This window comes from Cervus canadensis, chromosome 24 (assembly GCF_019320065.1).
Source record: "Cervus canadensis isolate Bull #8, Minnesota chromosome 24, ASM1932006v1, whole genome shotgun sequence".
Lineage (NCBI taxonomy): Eukaryota > Metazoa > Chordata > Mammalia > Artiodactyla > Cervidae > Cervus > Cervus canadensis.
Window position 1 is genome coordinate 53,926,952 of NC_057409.1, and position 22,723 is coordinate 53,949,674.

Genomic DNA, 22,723 nt, shown 5'->3' on the forward strand with positions numbered 1-22,723 from the left:
AACAACGAAGACAAAAAGAAAATCTTGTTCCTGAAATTTAAGTCCTGACTCCTTTAAAAAGGAGTATATATGTACAAAAGTATGAAGTCAAACACACTTATAAAAACAAATATCACTTTAACAGTGTCAGAAACACTGCATTAAACACTTTCTATAGAAAAATATTTCATCTATAGTGACATATAAAACTTACTATGAAGCTCTGTAAGGCCTATCACTAATATTATAATCCCTTTCCACTTACATATCCATCCACATAAAAGTAAACTCAATTTGAGACTATAACTGACAAATATTGAGAGCAGAAATAGGTTTTCTCTTTATAGCATGCAGCACTTTCCAATATGTTTTCTTTTAACAGAGTCAATTCTTGAAAATACTGCTAAAACAGCAGAAAAATGGGGAGGAACCTCTGCTCCTAGGCTAACCAGTTTCAGTTTAAATAAAACAGTAATATTTAGTATGTATGTCCAGGATGATAATGTCAACAATTCAACATTACTCATTTGTTATTAGTAAAAATATGAGGCCACTAACAAATAGAGTAAGTTTTATTTAAACTGGTGAACCTCATTTTCTCTCTCAAAAAAAGTTACATAATAATCTAAATAAGAATTTTGCTTACCCTCTGATCACCACCTTCTCTTCGTGGATCAAGTTTTTTAGCAAAGTGTCTCAAATTATCATAGTTATGGAAATTACATAGAGAAACAAGATCCTATAATTAAACAAAACAGGTATTATAAGAAACTGGCTTAGTCAACGGCTATTGTTTTTCCATATTTTAACAAATTTCACTAATACTGTTCAACTTAACTACTATCTCATAGAAAGTACCACTGCATGTTAATAAAGCTGCATGATGCATCAAGAAGACCGAAGTCAAACCAAGAAGACATGGACTACAGGCATTTGAAAATTTACTACCATAACCTTAGGGCTCAGGCACTCAAAATATGTCTAACTTTCATTTTCTGTAAAATGGGCATTATAATAATAGGCCACATGAAGTAATTATTCTATCAAATAACTATAGCATCACAAAAATATAAATAAATACTCTGGTTACAATGTATTTTAATCTATAAGGAATCCAATGTCATTCTCTAGTTTTTGTAAAATATTAAAAAAACTGAAAAATAAACTGGTATTTTAAATGGGAAAATGTGTAGAAAAAATTATGATACTCAGTGCAGACTCTAGGAATTAGTAAATGTAAATAAAACCAAAAGATAAAACACTAGCAACACGTGGCTAACAACAAAAGATACTGAACTAGTTAACAGTAGTAGTAATTTTAAATTGCCAATACTTATTTCCTTTAAAAAAAAAAAAAAGACTCAATCTTTCACTTATGGTGAGGTCTAAATGACTTCTCCAAGTTTAATGTCTTTTGCTGAGCTTTTAGAAACTGAAAACTAATTACAACCATGAAATTAAAACTTAAGCATCAAACAAATTTGTAATTTGTGAGGATGATTATATAGGAGCTGTCTGGTAGAGGCAATTTAAAGCTCCTTTGCAAACACAAACATGGCTATTGAGTAACTGACAGACTGGCAGTGAGAATGCAAACAGTCAAACTATGGAAATGAGTAATACAGTAGAACCATCAGATGGCTCAACTTTTATGATCATCATTTTCATAAAAAAAAAAAAATGCTTACATGACAGAAGTGAATTCCCTTAACACTGTTGCCCATCTTGTCCAGAGGAGGAGACCAGCACATCATGCCCATGACATTGGGGACAACTAAAAGAATGCCCCCAGCGACTCCAGATTTTGCAGGAAGACCAACCTGAAAATAGTTTGAAAAAATGGACACTCATGTTTTAAAAAGTTATGTCCAACAATAAGGGAACTGGTTAAAATATTACAGTGTATTTCCATACAGTAGCATTCCAATATTAAAATGTAGATAAGTATTAGATTGGTACAAAAGTAATTGCGGTTTTGCATTGTTGAACTCTGCCATTTGATATTGGAACATGTTCTTAAATGTGATAATTCTGTACATCATTTTAATGCACATTTCTTGCTTTATGGTTTTTTTTTGTTTAATGACTTACAGTGTGCATGTGTGCCAAGTCGCTTCAACCACTGCAACCCCAGGGACTGCAGGAACCACCAGGCTCCTCTGTCTATGGAATTCTCTAGGCAGGAATACTGGAGTGGATTGCCATACACTCTTCCAGGGGATCTTCCCAACCCAGGGATCGAACATACATTTCTTGCAGCTTCTGTATCACAGGCAAACTCTTTACCACTGAGTCACTGGGGAAGCCCCAGTGACTTATTACTTGCTGCTTATGCTTATTTTAGACTAGGGAAATCATGTTAGACAAAAAGCAAGTTTCAGTGATTTTCTTATTTGAGTTCAAAATGGGTTGTAAATCAGCGGAGACAACGCACAACACTAACAATACATTTGGCCCAGGAACTGCTAATGAACGTATAGTGCAGTGGTGATTTAGGCAGTTTTGCAAAGGAGATTAGAGCCTTAAGGATGAGGAGCACACTAGCTGGCCATCAGAAATACACAATGACCAACTGAGAGCAGGGTGACAATATACAGCCTTGACCTATTTGGAACCAGTCTGTTGTTCCACGTCCATTTCTAACTGGTGCTTCCTGACCTGTGTACAGATTTCTCAAGAGGCAGGTCAGGTGGGCTGGTATTCCCATCTCTTTCAGAATTTTCCACAGTTTATTGTGAACCACACAGTCAAAGGCTTTGGCATAGTCAATAAAGCAGAGACAGATGTTTGTCTGGAACTCTCTTGCTTTTTTGATGATCCAGCCAATGTTGGCAATTTGATCTCTGGTTCCTCTGCCTTTTCTAAATCCAGTTTGAACATCTGGAAGTACACAGTTCATGTACTGTTGAAGCCTGGCTTGAAGAATTCTTTTTTTTTTTTGGCTTGGAGAATTTTGAGCATTACTTTACTAGTGTGAGATGAGTGCAACTGTGTGGTAGTTTGTGCATTCTTTGGCATTGCCTTTCTTTGGGATTGGAATGAAAACACCTTTTCCAGTCCTGTGGCCACTGCTGAGTTGTCCAGATTTGCTGGCATATTGAGTGCAGCACTTTCATAGCATCATCTTTTAGGATTTGAAATAGCTCGACTAGCATTTCATCACCTCCATTAGCTTTGTTGGTAGTGATGCTTCCTAAGGCCCACTTGACTTTGCATTCCAGGATGTCTGGCTCTAGGTGAGTGATCACACCGTCGTGACTATCTGGGTTGTGAAGATCTTTTTTGTACAGTTCTTCTGTGTATTCTCCCCACCTCTTCTTAATATCTTCTGCTTCTGTTAGGTCCCTACCATTTCTGCCCTTTATTGAGCCCATCTTTGCATGAAATGTTCCTTTGGTATATCTAATTTTCTTGAAGAGATCTCTAGTCTTTCCCATTCTATTGTTTTTCTCTACTTCTTTGCACTGATCATTGAGGAAGTCTTTCTTACCTCTCTCTCCTGGCTATTCTTTGGAACTCTGCATTCAAATGGGTATATCTTTCCTTTTCTCCTTTGCTTTTCGCTTCTTTTCACAGCTATTTGTAAGGCCTCCTCAGACAGCCATTTTGCTTTTTTGCATTTCTTTTTCTTGGGGATGGTCTTGATCCCTGTATCCAGTACAATGTCAAGAACCTCTGTCCATAGCTCATCAGGCACTCTATCATCTAGTCCCTTAAATCTATTTTCTCACTTCCAAAAAGGAAAAGGAGTACGTCAAGGCTGTATATTGTCACCCTGCTTATTTAACTTATATGTAGAGTGCATCATGAGAAACGCAGGGCTGGATGAAGCACAAGCTGGAATCAAGACTGCTGGGAGAAATATCAATATCCTCAGATATACAGATGACACCACCCTTATGGCAGAAAGTGAAGAACTAAACAGCCTCTTGATGAAAGTGAAAGAGGACAGTGAAAAAGTTGGCTTAAAGCTCAACATTCAGAAAACTAAGTTCATGACATCTGGTCCCATCACTTCATGGCAAACAGATGGGGAAACAGTGGAAACAGTGGCTGACTTTATTTTCTTGGGCTCCAAAATCACTGTAGATGGTGACTGCAGCCATGAAATTAAAAGACGCTTACTCCTTGTAAGAAAAGTTATGACCAACCTAGACAGCATATTAAAAAGCAGAGACATTACTTTGCCAACAAAGGTCTGTCGGTCAAGGCTATGGTTTTTCCAGTAGTCATGTATGGACCTGAAAGTTGAACTATAAAGAAAGCTGAGCACCGAAGAATTGATGCTTTTGCACTGTGTTTTGGAGAAGACTCTTCAGAGTCCCTGGGACTGCAAGGAGATCCAACCAGTCCATCCTAAAGGAAATCAGTCCTGAGTGTTCACTGGAAGGACTGATGTTGAAGCTGAAACTCCAATACTTTGGCCACCTGATGGAAAGAGCTGACTCATTTGAAAAGACCCTGATGCTGGGAAAGATTAAAGGTGGGAACAGAAGGTGACGACAGAGGATGAGATGGTTGGATGGCATCACTGACTCAATGGACATGAGTTTGGGTAAACTCCAGGAGTTCATAATGAACAGGAAGGCATGGCAGGCTGCAGTCCATGGTGTCACAAAGAGTCAGACACGACAGAGTGACTGAACTGAACTGAGATCAATCATCAAAGGTGATCCTCATAGCTATATGAGAAGTTGCCCAAGAACTCAACGTTGACCATTCTACGGAATCCAGCATTTGAAGCAATTTGGAAAGGTGAAAAAAGCTTCTTAAGTGGGTGCCTCATGAACTGACCGAAAATCAAAAAAATCATTGGTGTTTTGAAGTGTCACCAGTGAATCATTTCTTGATCGGATTTTGACTTGAAACAAAAAGTGGATTGTATGTAACAACCTGTGACAACCAGCTCAGTGGCCTGACTGAGAAGGCGCTCCAAAACATTTCCCAAAGCCAACCTTGCACCACAAAAAGGTCATGGTCACTGTTTGGTGGTCTCGTGCCGGTTTGATCCAGTACAACTTTCTGAACCCTGGTGAAATCCATACAAGTGAGAAGTATGCTCAGTAAATTGATAAGAAGCACTGAAAACTGCAATGCCTACAGCCAGCACTGGTCAACAGGAAGGGCCCAATTCTCCTCCATGACAACGCCTGACTGTATGTTGTACAGCCTAGGCTTCAAATTTGAACAAAATGGGTTAGGAAATGGGTTCATCTTGTCTCATCCGCCATATTCACCTGACCCTCGCCAATAGACTGCCACTTCTTCAAGCATCTCATAACGTTTTGCAGGGAAAACACTTACACAACCAGCAGGAAGCAGAAAATGCTCTCCTAACATTCACCACATCCCGAAGCATGGATTTTTACACTACAGAAATAAACTTATTTCTCACTGGCAAAAAATGTGCTGATTCTTAATGGTTCATACTTTGATTAAAAAAGATGTGTTTGAGTCTAATTATAATGATTTAAAATTCGGGGTCCAAAACCACAACTACATTTGTACCAACCTAATATTTACCAATATGTTTGTAATATAGTAAATGAAAAGACAGTTACAAAACACTTGGGATATATTTAAATATGGAAAAAAAATTTGAAAGATATACTCTAAGGAATTTAACTTGTGGAGACATTCACATTTTTACTCTTTTTGGTTTTTTTTCTAATTGTTCTACAGTAAACATGTATTGCTTTTAAGTATAAGTTATTTTCAAAAAAATACTTCATGACTAAAACAATGTGAAATTATCTCTTCCAAGATGATTCTCTGTGGTATACTGGCAGAGAAATTCTAAAGAATAGAGATAAGATGGTACTAATTCAAATTAATCCACTTCAAAGCATTTAAGTTTACATTATGTAAAACTTGACACCAACTATGATAAAAGACAAAATTAATGTCAGCAGGACAGTGCTTTACTAATGGTTTATTAACAATTCAGACCTCTTGCTAGAAGTAATCTTGCACAAAAGTAGCAAAACAAAATAATCACCTGAATGGAACCTACTAATTTACAGCAAATACCAGGGACAATGGAAGAGATGTAGTAAGCAAAATCAATACTCTGACAAACTACATTAAAACTGATCCATTTTTTCATTTAAAAATAAGAAAACAGAGGTAGGTTAAGTGGGAAGAGTATAGATTTTAAAAAAAATAATAAAGAGACACAACAATCACAATGTATGGATAGCCCTTATTTGCATTCAAGTGAAATAAACGATGGAATAATAATTTTTAAGATAATCCAGATAATCTGGACATCGACTAAACTTTTAGTACAGTTGATTTACAATGTTATTTTCTGCTGTACAGCAAAGTGATCCAATTATAAATATACATACTCTTTCTCATATTCTTTTCTATTATTGACTAAATATTATGTTAAAATCCTTTTTAGGTTTTTATAGGTAATAATGTTGCTGTGGATTTTTTGGAGTCCTTACCATTTAGAATTACATACTTAACTATGAAAAGGGTAGGGGAAGTAGGTGTAATAAAGATGAAACAAGACTGCTCGTGTATTGATAATTACTGAGGTTGAGTGCCAGGTACCTTTATTTTTTATTAAAGAATAGTTAATTTATAATGTTGTGTTAGTTTCAGGTATACAGCAAACTGTTTAAGATATACATGCAGTAAGGCCCCTACATACAAATCTTCAAGTTGCAAGCTTTCAAAGATATGAACGTGCATTTGATTCCAGCAAGAAGCCAGAACCAGTGCTACCAACGTCAAACGTGAGTCAAATTATAGTTTGCCCTGTCTCCTATTGCCAGTGATCCTTCAGCTCTACCATTTCCCACCTCCTCCAATCAGTAACTCTTCTTGCCTGTTCACTCAATGCCAGCCCCTGTATGCCATCTGTTGTACTGTACTACTACACTTAAAGTATTGTACTGTAAGATTAAAAATGTTTTATTATGTTTTTTATGTATTATTTGTATGAGAAGTATTATAAACCTATTATAGTACAGTACTGTATAGCCAAATGTGTTACTTGGGTACCTACGCTAACTCTGTTGCACTCACAAATTTGCTCTTGGAACAGAACTTGTTCATACGTAGGGGGCTTACTGTGTGTGTCTGTGTGTGTATATATTTCAGATTCTTTTTCCTTGTATGTTATTATAAAATATTGAGTATAGTTCTCTGTACTATACAGTAAACAGGTCCTTGTGTCTGTGTGGCTATTTCTCTGTTCTGTATACAATTTCATCTGTATCATTTTTTTTTTTAAGATTCTATACACAAGTGGTATCATATGGTAATTCATCGATTTTTCTATGTTTAACATTTTCAAAACAAAATTTTAGGGCATTACAACTTGATATAGAATGAAATAAGAGAAGTCTCTAACATTTCACAAGTGGAAAATGTACAACAGAGCTCAAAGGAATATATTTTTAACTTGAATACACTTTAAATCCTTTAAAACACCTATGGTTGTAAACAAAGATGCTGAATACCACAGTTATGCATGCACTCTTTCTGAACTTAAAGAATTCCTGAAGTACCTAATCACCACCATATTAAATACTAGTAACTAAAAGTAAAGTCTGTACTAAGCATCTACAGTGAAATGCCTTTTAAAATAAAAGTGAAAAGGACCTATAGATTAAACTTCAAGTTCTTAAGAACATGTCATAGACTGCATAATTCTATTTCTTACTAATTCCGTAACAAATTAACCTGAGAATAAGCCTCTCTCTCAAAAATTAATGGACAGCTCTAGAGCTGCATCTTAAAAAGAAGCTAGTCCAGACTAGTTTCCTGCCAGAAAAATTAAGATCAAACAATTACTTACATGGAAAGCAAACTGCCCTGAGAAATCATACATGCCACAGGAATGCATCAAACTGAGTGTATTTCGAACTGCTTCAGGACTCAGTACTCTTTCACCAGTGATTGGGCAGAAGCCACCATTAGCCAGTGTTGCTGCCATCACACTAGCTGACTCACAAGTTACTTCAATGGAGCATAGCTAAAAGGAAGAAAAAATTAAATTCTAAAAATTTAGGCTCACATTATTTTTAGTACAGTTGACCTGTAAGACAATCTATTTTATCTAGTATTTCATAGAGATCTGAAATCTTTCTTCCAAAGGGATAATTTGATGTCATTACACAAAGATTTAAATTTGAACAATAGTCCAGCCCTTTTAACATTTCTCCTATTTCATCAGTTATTCAGTCTTTCAATGGCAGAGCTAGGATAGGAAGAGCCAGACCTTTAGCACTAAGAACTGTAAATTGCCTCATGTGTGATATTCAAGCTTGCTTAAATACTAATGCTTTCTGTAGGATATATAAACATAATTATTTTTAACTCAACAGGGAAAAAAGAGGGATGACCTATTTTTAAAATAAAGCAACATACATCAGTATTATGATAGTTAGCATCTACATGAAAAATTGCTACTTTAAGGAAAAAAGTCTGACATCTTGCCTATAAAAAAGCTCAGTATCCTCATATGGCAACACACAAAGGACTACAGGAAAAAATCTTAAGTTCTAGCCTGAATGCTGTGTGCCTAAACCAAATTTGTTGCTTTTACACTGTTTATTAACATTCAAATAGCTATTTGATATTGACTATGATTGCTGGATATGGTATAATGAATTAAAAAAAGCAAAGTCCAAGTACACTGCAGGGTAAAATTTTTGCATTCCAATATCATCAAAATAATGGAAATAGTTTTTACCACACCAAATCCAAATTTACCCATAAAACTAAAACAATAAATAAATGCTGCTTTAATTTCATCAACAGCAACCAAAACTGAGGCGAAAGTGGAAGAGAAAGAGATGATAGGAAGAAGAAGAAAAGACCGAGTTCTCAACTTACAATATTCCTTACTCATAATTCAAGACCTATCAGATGCACAAAAGGGTTTAGAAATAGCAATAATGGAAACTAATTAACTGCAATGAATCAGAGAACTGATTAGGGGCCACTTTTTGACTGGTTTTTACTTTTGCCTCATTATTTTAAAACCCCTTCTCTATTTCTCCAAAACTACAGAATCTACTTATAACACAGATCCACACAGCAAAGACTTATAGTAAAGGTGATTTAATTATGAAAAGCTTTCTAAAAGAAAAAATATTTGAACTCAAATGACCAATTCCTAATTTATAATTAGTATTAATAGAAATTGTGTTTGTCATAAGGTGATACTTCCAATTCGACAAAACCCAATTTAAGAGTACTCTCCTGGTACCCTAACAGATGTTCAGTTAGATGTAGTCCTCCAAAAAAGCGATTAAGTTTTCCATGGCTGTCTCTTGATTTCTGCCCTGAAGTACAGAAATTTCACAGTAGATTACTAGTACCTAAGCTATAACAGTCAAATATGTATACCAAAGGAAAAGAAACTTTAACATATGGAAGAAATCCATATAGGCTAGGGAAAAAATAAGGGCCACTGGATAAATATGACACTGAACTTAATACATTTTATAGCCTCAGAGAAATTTCATATACATCTTATGAACTCATCAATGTAATGCAGGAAGTTAGATCAAGCTTATGCCACAGAAAATGAAACCAGGGTTCAGCAGCTGAAGCTAAGTCACATGTCTTAAAAAGTGGCCAGGTTAGATTTTGAATTTCTGTTGGCAGTCTGGATTCCCAAGTCATAGTTCTTCACACTGGGCAGGTGACAAGCTGAGACCTGGACTTCTATCAAGATTACTTCATTATCAACTTTCCTTACTTGTTCTTTAAGATTACTAAAAGGTTAAAATTAAAGAAGCTCAAAAAGTAAAGCCAGGCAAATGTTAGATGAAACAGAAATTAACAACAATTAGTTACTATGTAGCTACTAAGTATACTACAAACTCATTAGAAGCACCAATGGATCACTTCTTGGCCTTTTGGCTAAGATCAAGTGTAGAAGCACCAATGGTATTAAATCTGTAAGAATGAACTGAAAACAGGACAGGAGAAAAAGAATTCCTTCTTCTAAGGAAGACTATCTTAACTTCAGTTCTATCCCACGAAGATATGTAAATGGTCCTCTTCCCCATGAATATGGAAAGCTACTTTAACTTATTAGAAAATCCACTATGTGACACTGTAGAAATGAACTAAACAAAGAAAGAATATGCCACTTTAGAATGCTGAATGTGAACTTTTTGATAAAGAAACAAGTAACTCCTTCAAAGAAAAATTTAAAACTAAGAAAACAGTGCTGAGTTTATAATAAAGAGAAGCAATTGCTGGAGCTGTACATTAGTTTTCATATTCCTTAAATATAACGCTTTTATAGAAAAAAACATTTCCCTGTTACATTCTGAGATATTACAGGCATAAGATTGCATTTAACACGGGCATTTTTTTCTAAAGTTAATGGGAAATGACTTTCTCTCGGCTCAGAGCCAAGATTTCAGAGACATCTCTATTCTGCAAAATGTGACACATCCACTTACATACATAGTTCATACAGTTAAAGTAAGTTACCTGGAAATAGAAGTCCAATATACCAACCATGTCTGTGCCTTCTGGGAAACACTGAAAAAATAAATAGGCAATTGAAAACACAGGCACGCAGGAAAAGAATGCACACAAACAAGATTAAATTTAAAATATAAACACATTTCATTCTAATTGAGAACAAAATAGGACACAATCTATAAAAGGGTACAAACACGAAATAATGAAGAATAAATCAAAATGTTATCACATATATATTTCAAGATACTAGTTTAACTGACAATAATAAATTGATTCATTATTCATGAACCAAATTACTGGACCAGATACTTAAAATTTAAAAATCAAGTATAACCAACAACAGTCAAGGGTTATACTTTTGAAAAATATACCAATCCTTACACAAAATCTGCATTAATATAACTAGGCAAATATTTGAATGCTACCAAATACAACCTGCTTGAATAATATTAATACTTTGATAGTATTAATTCAAGAGTGTTTTGCAAAAACTTCTGCATGTTAGTCACAGGTAGTTATTTAAAAGCTATTGTTGAGTTTTTAGTATACATCTCTCTATATTTTATTAAATAAAAGAATAATCTGAAAAATAAACAAAATTCAAAAACCTTTTTTTCCTTTAAGTAATATCCTATTGCAAAATTTCGATCTCCACTTTCTCTTTCAGACTGAAACCTAGAAGAAAAAAAAAACACATTTGCTCTATTTATATACCCTCTGTAAAAGCATGATTGTTCTATAGGTTAATCTGTATAGCAAAGTGCAGTATAAAGAACACTGACCCTCAGAAAGAGTCAAGGCTGCTGGGTTCTAATCACAGTTCTGTCAACAGGTCAGCTATGTGGCCTTGGGCATGTCATTTAAGTAATAATTCTTTCTGCATTAATTTTCCCAGCTCTGAAAGAACTGAAATGAACTAGGCCCTTTCTATTTTGTGACTAAAGAAGCTAATTTTTAAATTACCAAATATTCAATTACTAAAATTTACTATTAGTATCTTCTGGCTCCCCTAACAGAACAGTAGTCAATTTCAACTGAGGGAATCTATGGAAATTTAACTGAGAGAGACACATGAAATGGGCCTAACAGCATTTGCTGGATTAACAAATTTCTGAGGAGTCTAAAAAGTAATCAAAAGTATGAACAAAGTTATAAAAGACAGGACTTCATTCAAGAATGCAAATATTCTGATGTTTCTGGGAAACACATGGAAAAGAGTGGAAAAATGCCAAACCAACAAAGGAGACTGAAACCAAATTATAAAGATTGATAAATGCTAAAAAATGCAATGGCTCCTGATTGCCTTCAAAAGTTACCTTATCAGGTCTACATTTTTAGAAGGATAATTCTGCCATCAGTTTGGGAAAGGAGAAAAAGAAAGGATGAATGATTTATTAGGAGACTAGTGTAATGAGAGCTACAGGAGGTCTTAACTAGGCAGTGATGATAGGAATGGAAGGAGAGGTATGATCAAACATAAGACCGCTTGGGCAATCTTCCGATCTAACGGGCAGAGGGAAAACAGGGTCAAGTCTGGTACGAAGCCGAGATTTCTAGCACAGTCTACAGAAAGGATGGCAATATCAACTGACATGGGGATCCCTACAGAAAAGAGCAGTTTGGGAAGTACCACATTTATCTGTGGTACACTTGAAAGCTCAACCTCAAAGAGTTCAGAAGGCTGCTGCTTAAAGAGGAACTGTATGTGATATTCTTATTACTGATTAGGGGTAGACAGTTCCTTCTAACTGCATATCTGAATATTTCCATGGTCAGAAAAACTATGCTGGATATGACAAAGTTCTTGGAAATGAACCTGTCAACTTGCCATACTTGGCGACTTGCCATACAACATTGAACAAGTAATCAATATAGTATAAAGGACTAACTATATTCAGCAATGATCACAATGCCTAACACATAGTTCTGTTCATCAAACATTGTATCAGGTACTTACTATCCACTAGATAACAGGAATACAGAAATGATTTGGAAGACACTCTATCCAGGAATTAAGGAGGTGAAAATCTAATAGCAATGATGAGGCAAAAAGAGACAGAATCATAGAATACGTTCAATAAAATATGGCAATATGAGCGCACAGAAGAAAGGCGAGATGAGATTAATAAAAAAAACTTCCTGGGAAAGACACTTAAGCTGATGAATAAAGTTGGTAAGGTAGACAACCTGAAACACAAAGCAACACCTAGTTTATTTTCATGCCAAAAATGTTTAAGCCTTGTCTAATCACTAGGAAACAATCCTATTCAAAATGGGGAATGTCAAAGGGACAGATCTGGTCCATGCTTTTATAAATGAAGTTTTCTGAAACACATCCTCATAGTGTTTATTGCTTGCTTTCCTACTAAAGCAGTAGAACTGAGTAGTTGCAACAGAGACCTTATGGCCCACAAATACAAAATATTTACTATCTAGTCCTCCTTCACAGAAAAACTTAATTTATGTTCCACTGACAAGAAAAAAAAAAAAAAAAAGCCATTTAATAAAATTTTAAAAAGCAAGGGTCTAGGTTAGGAGGACTGTTCCATTTTAAAAAGACAAAAAAACTACCTCACATATATGTATATTTAAATACATGTACATGTATGTGTGTGAAGAGATCCACGCTTGTTTTAAACTGTTCATATAAAGAGAGAAACAGGCTGAGAAAAAAGCGAATGAGACAAAATACTGATCAGAAAATATCAGTGAAAGATGTCCAGATTTTCATGATTTGTTGTTTCAACTTTTCTATAGATTTCTAAATTTTAAAATAAAATGTATGAGGGGGGATCGGGATGGGGAATACGTGTAAATCTATGGCTGATTCATATCAATGTATGACAAAACCCACTGAAATGTTGTGACGTAATCAGCCTCCAACTAATAAAAAAAATAAAATAAAATAAACAAAAAAAAATAATAAAACAAACAAACAAACAAAAAAAATAAAATGTTGGGGCAAGAATCAAGTTAGCCAGGCACAGAGAGATTACAAGAGGGAAGATAAGCATTACAGGCAAAGAAAAAATTAAGAAAGTGCCAGTCACTTGACATAAATTTAGGGGCTCTTCTAATTATATGATTTCTCATAAGAAGTTTATCAAAACTAGTTAAAGTTGAATTAAGTGTTCTCCCTCATGTGATTTAGAAATCACGCATTTCTCTCTAATGACCAAATTCTAAGTATTTATTCACTGATGTGCGTGTGTGTGTATGGGTGCTACAAAGAGCCGTGTCTGACTCTTTGCAACCTATGGACTGTAGCCTGCCAGGCTCCTCTGTCCATGGGACTCTCCAGGCAAGAATAATGGGTTGCCATGTCCTCCTCCAGGGGATCTTCCCAACCCAGGGATCAAACCCACATCTCCTATGTCTCCTGCATTGGCAGGAGGATTCTTTACATCTGAGCTACCAGGGAACACGCTGAAGTATATATACATTAAGTCAGAAAAGAGTATTTAAAATAAATTCTGTAGCCTAGATTTTAAAAATTTCAAGATATCTAACCTATCACAAAAGCCTAAATCAAAAACCAGACTCACGTTGCATTACTGAATCCAACATATTCATTACCAGCCATCTTATTCAAAAACTGCATTACCTATAAACCAAAATGAGAAACTATTAGTAATCAAAAAACAAAACAGAGAATGTAGCATGAAAACTGAGTTCTACATTATACTTACATAGTCAAATTTTTCAGCATTATTCACTCCTTGCTGCAAAGAAATGAGACATAAATGTTAATATAGACTCCATCACAGTTAAGCCTTAAGTGAATATTATATTAAAAATTCCAAACTGCTATCATTATAATTAATATACTGTGCATTAGTACTTTTAAATCTAGGAAATACTCATAACGTAATATTTATAAAAACTTTTTTTCACATGTCCCTACATTAACACCCGCATGTTGAGAATGGATCTGAATTACAAAGGGAATGCTTTAAGTATAACTTCCCAACCCAAAGTTACAGAATTTTAAATACAAGTTCCTCAAATCCCCTTATCTTTCATAACACCATAATCTGCTAGAATATACATTATTATTTGATTTCACATTAAAAAAAACTTAAAAAGTTTTTACCCTTAGCAAAGAATTAAGCATATATATTATGGTTTTCAATTAAGAACAACCTACTTATATTTCTAAAATATAAGTACAAATACTTGTATTTCTTAAACCTTAAGCCAGTATTAGAGTTAGAAAATAAGTTATGTTGCAAAACTAATCTTTTACAACTCTAGTATATGTATACATTCTGGATACACTTTACTAATGTAGAGAGATTCTACCTTTAATATCTTACTTGTTATAGCAATAGTTGAACTAAAAAAATGTATTTCATAGTCTAAAAAAATTAGCTACATTTGTATTTAGCATTATGCCAATCAGAGAATGGAGGATGTATTGTTTCACCACTTCTATTTCTGACAAGTTAGCTGCTACTGCAAATGTCAATAGGAAAAAACTAGGTAACGTAGATCAGTTCAAGTAGCCAAATGGTTTCATTTTACCTCGGCGAAGTTTACAAAGCAGTAAGTTGTAGATCTGAAATCAAACGTATTAATTGGTGATATGCACCCAAAAGAAACAATACATCTCTAATTTTTAAAACAAGTTTAAAATGAAGTAACTTGACAACTAAAATTTGAAAACTGGAAAATTTTAACTTTGCCATCAAAAAAACCCAAAACAATAAATTTAAAGTTTTATTACAAGGGGATGGGGGAAGTACCAGAGTATCATTTAATTGAATAAAGCCAGGGTCATTCTCCACTGTACAAGTGGATTAGGATGTGGCTGATAATCTGAAAACTTAACAAATCAACTTATTTGAGAAAGAATGTGCAATCACATATACAAATCAGTAGCTGGAAAGACCACCACACTATTTCTTCAAAATCAGGAATTAACAAAGCTTAAACAAGTTAAGGATAATATAGCTACAGCCATACTGTAATCACTATCTATGTATTTCCTCTAAAGTGTCCTTTGACATATTATAAGTTTTCTTTCTTTATAATACACCAGAAATCAAAATGTAGAAATGTAACTCCAAAGCTGTTCAATGAAAAATAATTAAAAGAAGAAATTACCAACTTCATTGAACTGTTGCAGTTGTCAAAATATTCCATAGATCCTAATGCTGTAAAATATGTAACAACATTTAAACCACAAAAACCTTTTCAACCTTTGAGAAAGCACAAAAAACAACTCTTTTGGAAAAAATTGTCAGCATTTGCATTGGGATGTCACATGGATAATTAATGGTTATACAATTAATCAATGTAAAATAAACAAATTATATTGAACTTTCATTCTCTGATTTAAACTGTACTTTCTTTGTTTAGCTGTCATGTTTAATTTTTTAAAAAAACTAAATAACAAAAACTGTTTCAACTCTTGACTACAGTCACGTTCTTGATCTACATTGCAGCTTACTAAATTAATGTACAATTAGGTTTTACTTCTATGCTATTTTTCAGAAACAACTGATATTTTTAAGAAACAACTGATATTTGTCAATGTCTAACATCATATAAGATTTTGTGTAAACTATCCGAAATGTTCTGGCAGATTATGTAAATAGGCAAAATATCTGAATGATTGTGTTGACTCAAGAAAATCTCTACTCATAACTTCCCCATTTAATCATAAAAGTACTTGATTAATGTTTCTTTTTATTAGAAATACCATTTAAGCTGATAAGATGTATTTGCCCCTGTCATTTCTTGTAAAGGTTTCATGTACCCCAGGGATATGTAGAATCTAGTAATCATTATGTCATATCATTCTAATTTTAAAAATTTTACAGAATGAAAATTTGCACAGTTGTTAGAAAAAAACACACATACACATACCAAATAACCTAGAGTAAATCCTACCCCTGTACCATCCTGCCAAAGCAAAACAACTGTTTAAAAAAAAAAATCATTTCTCCAGTAGTGGGGTACAGTGGGGTAAAGGAACAAATGTTATGATAATTGAAGCCAGGAATGGGTGGATGGGGGCTGGTTATACTACTGTTTATTTTGTGTTACACTTGAAATTTTTCATATAAAGGAAAAATGTTTATTTGTTAATTATTCCCCACAATAATTATAAAACTTCCTTTAGAATATTTTTAAAATAATAACTGATTTTAAATTAATTCATCTATCTAGTGGATATTTTAATTGGTAGAATAAGAAGTTTAATTCTTTTATTTTGAATTTTTGCAGATGTAAAAGTTGAGAAATCTTGCTGACAACAGATAAGTAGATGGAAATCAGAAAGGTTTTGTTATAACAATGTCACTCAATCCTCTGCACATTTATCTCATTACACACAAAGGTCACACAGTAAAATATATCTTCAAAAATTATACTTAATGTTCTTATTAGCTAACAACTTGATCAGATCCTCTTCCCTTTTGCTGAAACCAAAACACTGGAAACAACCTGGTATATAAGATTTGTTCCCAGGCATTACAGTGATTATAGTAATTCACATCATCAACACCATAACTAGTCTTTCAAAATGTTCTCTTCTGATGGTGCCCCAGAAGTTTTTACAACCTGAAGCAGTGCACCACAGTAAAATTTGGGACATGAGAAGTATGCCTTTCTTTTGGAAAATGTGGGGAAAACTGGACCAAAGACAGATTAATTTTAAGAAAAGGCACAAAAGGAAACAGACTTGGAAACTGATAGTTTTAAAATTATCAATGCCCCTTTATATCTTGGAAAAATATTCCCATGCCCAGGGATGTGTTTATTTCAGTGTTAAGTCACTGTACAAGCATTATTAGATATATTATTTTAATCTTAGAAGTAAAGCACTTTATATTATATATAGTAGGAAAATATAAAAAAGATATGTTGGACAAAATACATTTACCAAAACATCTAATCCATTTACCACATGACTTTTAAAAAGCAAGCCATGTGGTTTATGTTTGAAAAGATTAGTAATCAGACCCTGAGGTCAGAAAATTTTTTGATAAATGTTCCTATCAAGTTAAAGAATTTACATTCCATTGAGGAAAACTTTTATGAATAAAAATTTAATAAAGAAGTTTTAACACTGGCCATTAAAATTTGATAAAGAGTTTTAACACTGGCTATTAAAAGAATATAAATACATTGGAGTAGTTTTATAACCTGTTTTTGCAATATACTCATGAACTCAATCATGTACTATACATCACAACACAGGTGAAATATCACTAAAAACAGGGACATGTGCCAATAAATTTAATATTACTCATTTAAAGTCAACACATTAATCACAATTTTGTAAATCACGTGATTCATTCATAAAGTACGGAGCTATAGAAGCCAATTGAAAATTAAATCAAAAAGGAAAAAAGACATAGAAGAAAAAGGCAAAAAGAGGTAACTAAAAATGATTTTTATAAAACACTTAGCTTAATCTAGCCAAAGAAGATGCTTTAAAGCTAAATAATAGGTGGAGGATTAATATAGATTATTACATGTAAAAAATACTGTTCTAAATCTAGTACTTCCATAGATTAAACCTAAAAATAAAGTAACAGAAAAGTGAATTCTATTGACACCAATTACCAGCCATTATTTAAGGAAAAAAGAAACCCCAAGCACAACTATTGATATAAACATGAAGTAAATATAAGCCAATTACAATCCTTTCTTATTAATGTTACCAAGTTCAAGGCCTCATCCATTGCACCCCAGAGTCACAAACTGCCTCCCGTGTAACAAGTGATAGTCAATATGACCAAACTGAACATTTGATACATAGTAATTAAATTTGCCTTGATTTTTTATAGAGTATGATTAATTTTTTTTTTTTAAGACAGGTGAAAACCTCCAAAATTTTAAACTCAAAAATACTTTGGACTTAAAAAAGAGAAATCAAATTATTCAAATGACAAAAACCAGAAACTACCAATAGACCTGAGGTACAAACATATAAGACAATGCAATTTACTCTTTACCTTTAAAATAAAAAAGCAGAAGTGTGATAATTTTAATAAGTTGCCCTAATTTTCCCACCCAGCCTTCAAATTGTCATAAGATCTTAACTTTTAAACTGAAAACTGAGATTAAAAAATAATGTAAGGATACTGCTGTTTCATCCAGAACAACTGTGCTTTCAAATCTATTTTTACTGTTTCCTTTAACTCAAACAACCACATTATCATCATCAGCAAATATAACAAACTGTATCAAAAAGTATTCCTTTAAGTTTAGCAGCTACCACAGAGAGAAAGAGGTTAGCACCTTCATGGTTTTTTAAATTATGTGCATTTTAAGTACAAAAATGACATTTTCTTTTATGAAGGTATTTACCTATATAGCTTTGTTTAAAATTTTAAATATTGGAGTTTTCCTACAAGTTTAGTAGTTAAGAATTTATGCAACAGGTTCCTTCTGTCCAAATCCTCCTTTTTTCCACAATCTGCTAATCCTTTTGAACATCTGCTCTGCCTCTTCCCCCATTTCCTGAGGATCACCACCAATCCTACAAGGAAAAAATATCAATACTACAAAATTATGAAATAAAGAGTCTTACTAAAGACTCTACTAATTTATGTGTTTGGGGGGAGGGGGATAACATGAAGAAAATATTTTAATAGCACCATAATAAAGTCTTGAATTTTAAAAGAAAAAAATAACCTTAAGGTCATCAGTTAAAAAACAGAATTCACATCGAGTAGCCACGGTATAAGAGCCACACTTCAGGTACTCAAAGTGTAAGCTCCTTGATAAGAGGCCTAGTTCCTTATAGATAACAAGCACTGACTAATGTCCAAAGAATGACCATATACACTCACTAAAAGTGAGACTGACTTCTAATTCAATAAACTGGTACCTTCTGTATAAGTGAAATAAGGAAAATAATATTTCTCAACTTTTTAGACAATCTAACTATGCTAGGTAAAGATGAAGATGTCATCAAGAAAACAGCAAACATTTACATTAAAAATGGCAGAGTGAATTTGAATGAACAGCAAACAGAAAATCAGATTTAGCTTAAGCCAAGACCACTACTGTTAGAACCTATCCAGTCTGTTTCCTCATTTTACCTATTTATAGAGTAAGAGGGCTGAGCTTGAAAACCCCTTCAACTATGGTTTTATTACTTCAGCTTCAACTACCAATTCATAAATATTATGTGATCATATAATCTGCAGAGATCATCAGTAGGTATTTATAAAAGTTTTGAATTCTGTTTTAAAAAAAAGAGTCCAAGAAAAGTATTATATTCTGGGACAATTTTACACAGAGGTATGTCAAGCTTACCCCTCCAAGATTTAGATGAACTTCATTAAAAAAAAAAAAAAAAAAAACAAAACACACATAAAACTTGTGAAACACCATCTAAAAATAAAACAAAAAATTCAAAGAAAGTGACCTTAAATATGAACCATATCCCAAAGCTTCATTTCCAACTTTGTCAGTAAATTTTTCTAAATGTAAAATTTCTGATCAAATTTGTAAAGACAAGATGACTCAGTTAAATGCACAGTTAGATACAACCACACTTATGCTGTGTATGTGCGTTTTTTTAACTGTTTCTCAGTACTTATATTAATGTGGCTCAATATATAATTTATGGCATGTGATTGAACATGGTAAGTGGAACTTATAAAGTAATGATGTGGTATGACCAGACATGCATTTCTCACATGCAGCATTTCAATGTAGTATATTAAGCCCATGAATCATTAAACAAAAGATGTTTAACTGCATACAGTTAAGCAAGACTGCTATTAATCATTTACATATACCCTTTCTTGAAAATACTATTGGTGTGGTATGTTAATCTCTCTCCAGTGTAAAAGTTCTTAAACTGAGATCCATGGGTCAGCTTCAATGGGTCTGTGAACTCCCTACAGTTCATATAAAATCATGGTATGTGAACATTTTTTCGGGAAGACCCAAAAAAGGGTTAGAACCATTCTAGTGGTTTTCTCATCAAGCACTAATGCATACTTTTTATTATCATAACTTTCCTTACTTCTAATTTAAGCTACATGTTCAAATCTGAACAATTATTAATGAAACTTTTCTCTCACTGTAGTATTTCATTGTAAGGGTCCATTTACTGATGTATACCTCACATTGTACTGTAAGCTACCTGAAGGCGTGACTATGCCTATCATATACTCAACTTCTTATAATAAACAAGTAGTTTCTTTGATATCAAACTGACAACTCTTCTCTTATATTAAACAACAACAAATAACTAGAGGTTATAATGGGAAAACTGAAAATTTTCATAGCCTAAAATTACTTACATTAAAAAATAATACTTGGCTATAATATCTACATCACTAGAGTTACAAGGATTAAGTGACCAGTACTTATGAAGCATTTGCTCCAAAATAACAACCTATACATTCTTAAGATACTACTCTTCTATTTTAACAGCTTTTCCTCATGACCAACAACAAATTCCTGAGAGTTAAGAGAATTTACAGCATACAAACTAGATGAGATTTCATTAATTGGGCCAAGGGTATAATTTACATTCAAACATTCCTTGAGTAACCAAGGTATCTCATCCGCAGAAATGCATCTACAAAAGCCATACAGCTATGCTAACTTCAATCATGGGATACGCACAGATTTACTGAAGAAAGCATATAAATGTTGCAAACACAAATGAAACATAATTGAATATAAATGAAACTTATAAATTAAAAACCTAAGCAGTATCACAGAATAGAACCATTTTCAAATACTTATTTCAATACAACACTAGCATTTCCAATTATTAAGGCAAACTAGACACTTAACAAGAAAACATACAGTGTAAATAAACCAAAGAGTAGGAAAAATAAAATAACTTAATAATTGGAATAAGTCTTGTTTACGATTCAAGTAAAACAAATGAAACAAGTTCAAATGAAAATTGTGATTACAGTTCATGAAAGTCAAGGACTTGAGAATATTCAAGGGTAAATGTACTTTGTCTTTAATACAAAGTACCAGAACATTTGTCCCTACATATGCTGATGACAAACATCAGACAGTAACATGCTGTTAATTCTGTTTACATCTGTTCATTCTAGAAGAGCCAGAAAGAGAAAGAAAAAAATATGAAAACTTTAAGAAGAAAAACTGTGATTACTGTTCAACAGAAACTTCTTTTTGAATTTCTGCCAGATCTTCAGGTCAAGAGTAAGTGTTAGAATTTATGAGTCATCTGTTTTTAATTTTGCCCTTGAAATTACATCATTTATTTTGAAATAAATAAAAATTCTAACCTTATACCATAAGATTAACATAACACCAGAAGAAAACTTTTCAGTCTACATAAGGTTCATATTTATGCCTTAGTATTTAAAAATATTACTATATTAAAACATCAACAGTTTACCTTTATTAATGAAGTCACAACAATTGCTCCAGCATTTACCATAGGATTGTGTGGTTTATCTGAAAAATATAAAAGTAACAGAATTATGTTAAGTAGCTGATACCACTTTCTGTGATGCACAGTTACTTCCCATGAACATACATCTATTTTCTTTATATAAGCCACTGTTACAATTCTTTTTGGGGGTGGGAGGTAGAAAGTGGAGGAATCCAATTAAGTTTTTACACATCAAACCAATAATACACTTCTCAGAAGCTACTGTAATTATATAGGCAAACAAAGATTCAGATACAGAAAGACAGTGATTAGTGGTATAAGAGCACATTCAAATTTCCTAACTATGCCATTTACTAGCTATTTGATCCTGGGCAAGTAACTGAATTTCACTGTGCCTCAATTCTCCCATCTCTAAACAGCACCAATACCTCAGCAATTCAAAGTACTTGAATGAATTAAAATACATGAAATGTTTTGGTACATCACTAAGCAATCAAATAGTATTACTATTAAAAATTACCTTGGAAAAAGCATATCTAGTGTGGACCCAGTTTTCCTTTTAGAAAGTATTTTACTTTCTTGTTTATGTATATACATATATGTACATTCTCAGTCACTCAGTCATGTCCCAACTCTTTGTGACCCCATGAACTGCAGCCCACTAGGCTCCTCTGTCCATGGGGATCCTCCAGGTAAGAATACTGGAGTGGGCTACCATTTTCTTCTCCACATACATATGCAGAAAAAGAAAACACAAACAAGTAATACACATAGGATAAAAAGATTACAGGGTATTTAAGTTGTATTGTCCATGTTTTCTATATTTCCTGACAATAAGGATGTATTTTGTATAATTAAAAAATTACTTAAAATTTAAGTCCATCCAAAATCCTACCTCTTCTAATTCTTCCAACAAAGAGAATT

At 33.3% G+C, this 22,723-nt stretch overlaps 1 protein-coding gene across 4 annotated transcripts in view; it reads right to left on the reverse strand.

Annotated features, from left to right (window-relative positions):
• Nucleotides 1–22,723, reverse strand: part of GLS (glutaminase) — an 87,661-nt gene that overhangs the window by 38,929 nt on the left and 26,009 nt on the right. For 3 of the 4 annotated variants that reach the window (XM_043445050.1, XM_043445051.1, XM_043445052.1), the window contains exons 7-14: nt 21,803–21,861; nt 14,133–14,165; nt 13,989–14,047; nt 11,052–11,118; nt 10,450–10,500; nt 7,793–7,969; nt 1,668–1,799; nt 626–718 (exon numbers count right to left, since the gene is read on the reverse strand). In XM_043445050.1, the coding sequence (XP_043300985.1) occupies nt 626–718; nt 1,668–1,799; nt 7,793–7,969; nt 10,450–10,500; nt 11,052–11,118; nt 13,989–14,047; nt 14,133–14,165; nt 21,803–21,861 (671 nt within the window). Of the gene's footprint in view, nt 1–625; nt 719–1,667; nt 1,800–7,792; nt 7,970–10,449; nt 10,501–11,051; nt 11,119–13,988; nt 14,048–14,132; nt 14,166–14,967; nt 15,002–21,802; nt 21,862–22,723 lie in introns of those variants that run through there. The other variant, XM_043445053.1, reaches the window with a different exon arrangement.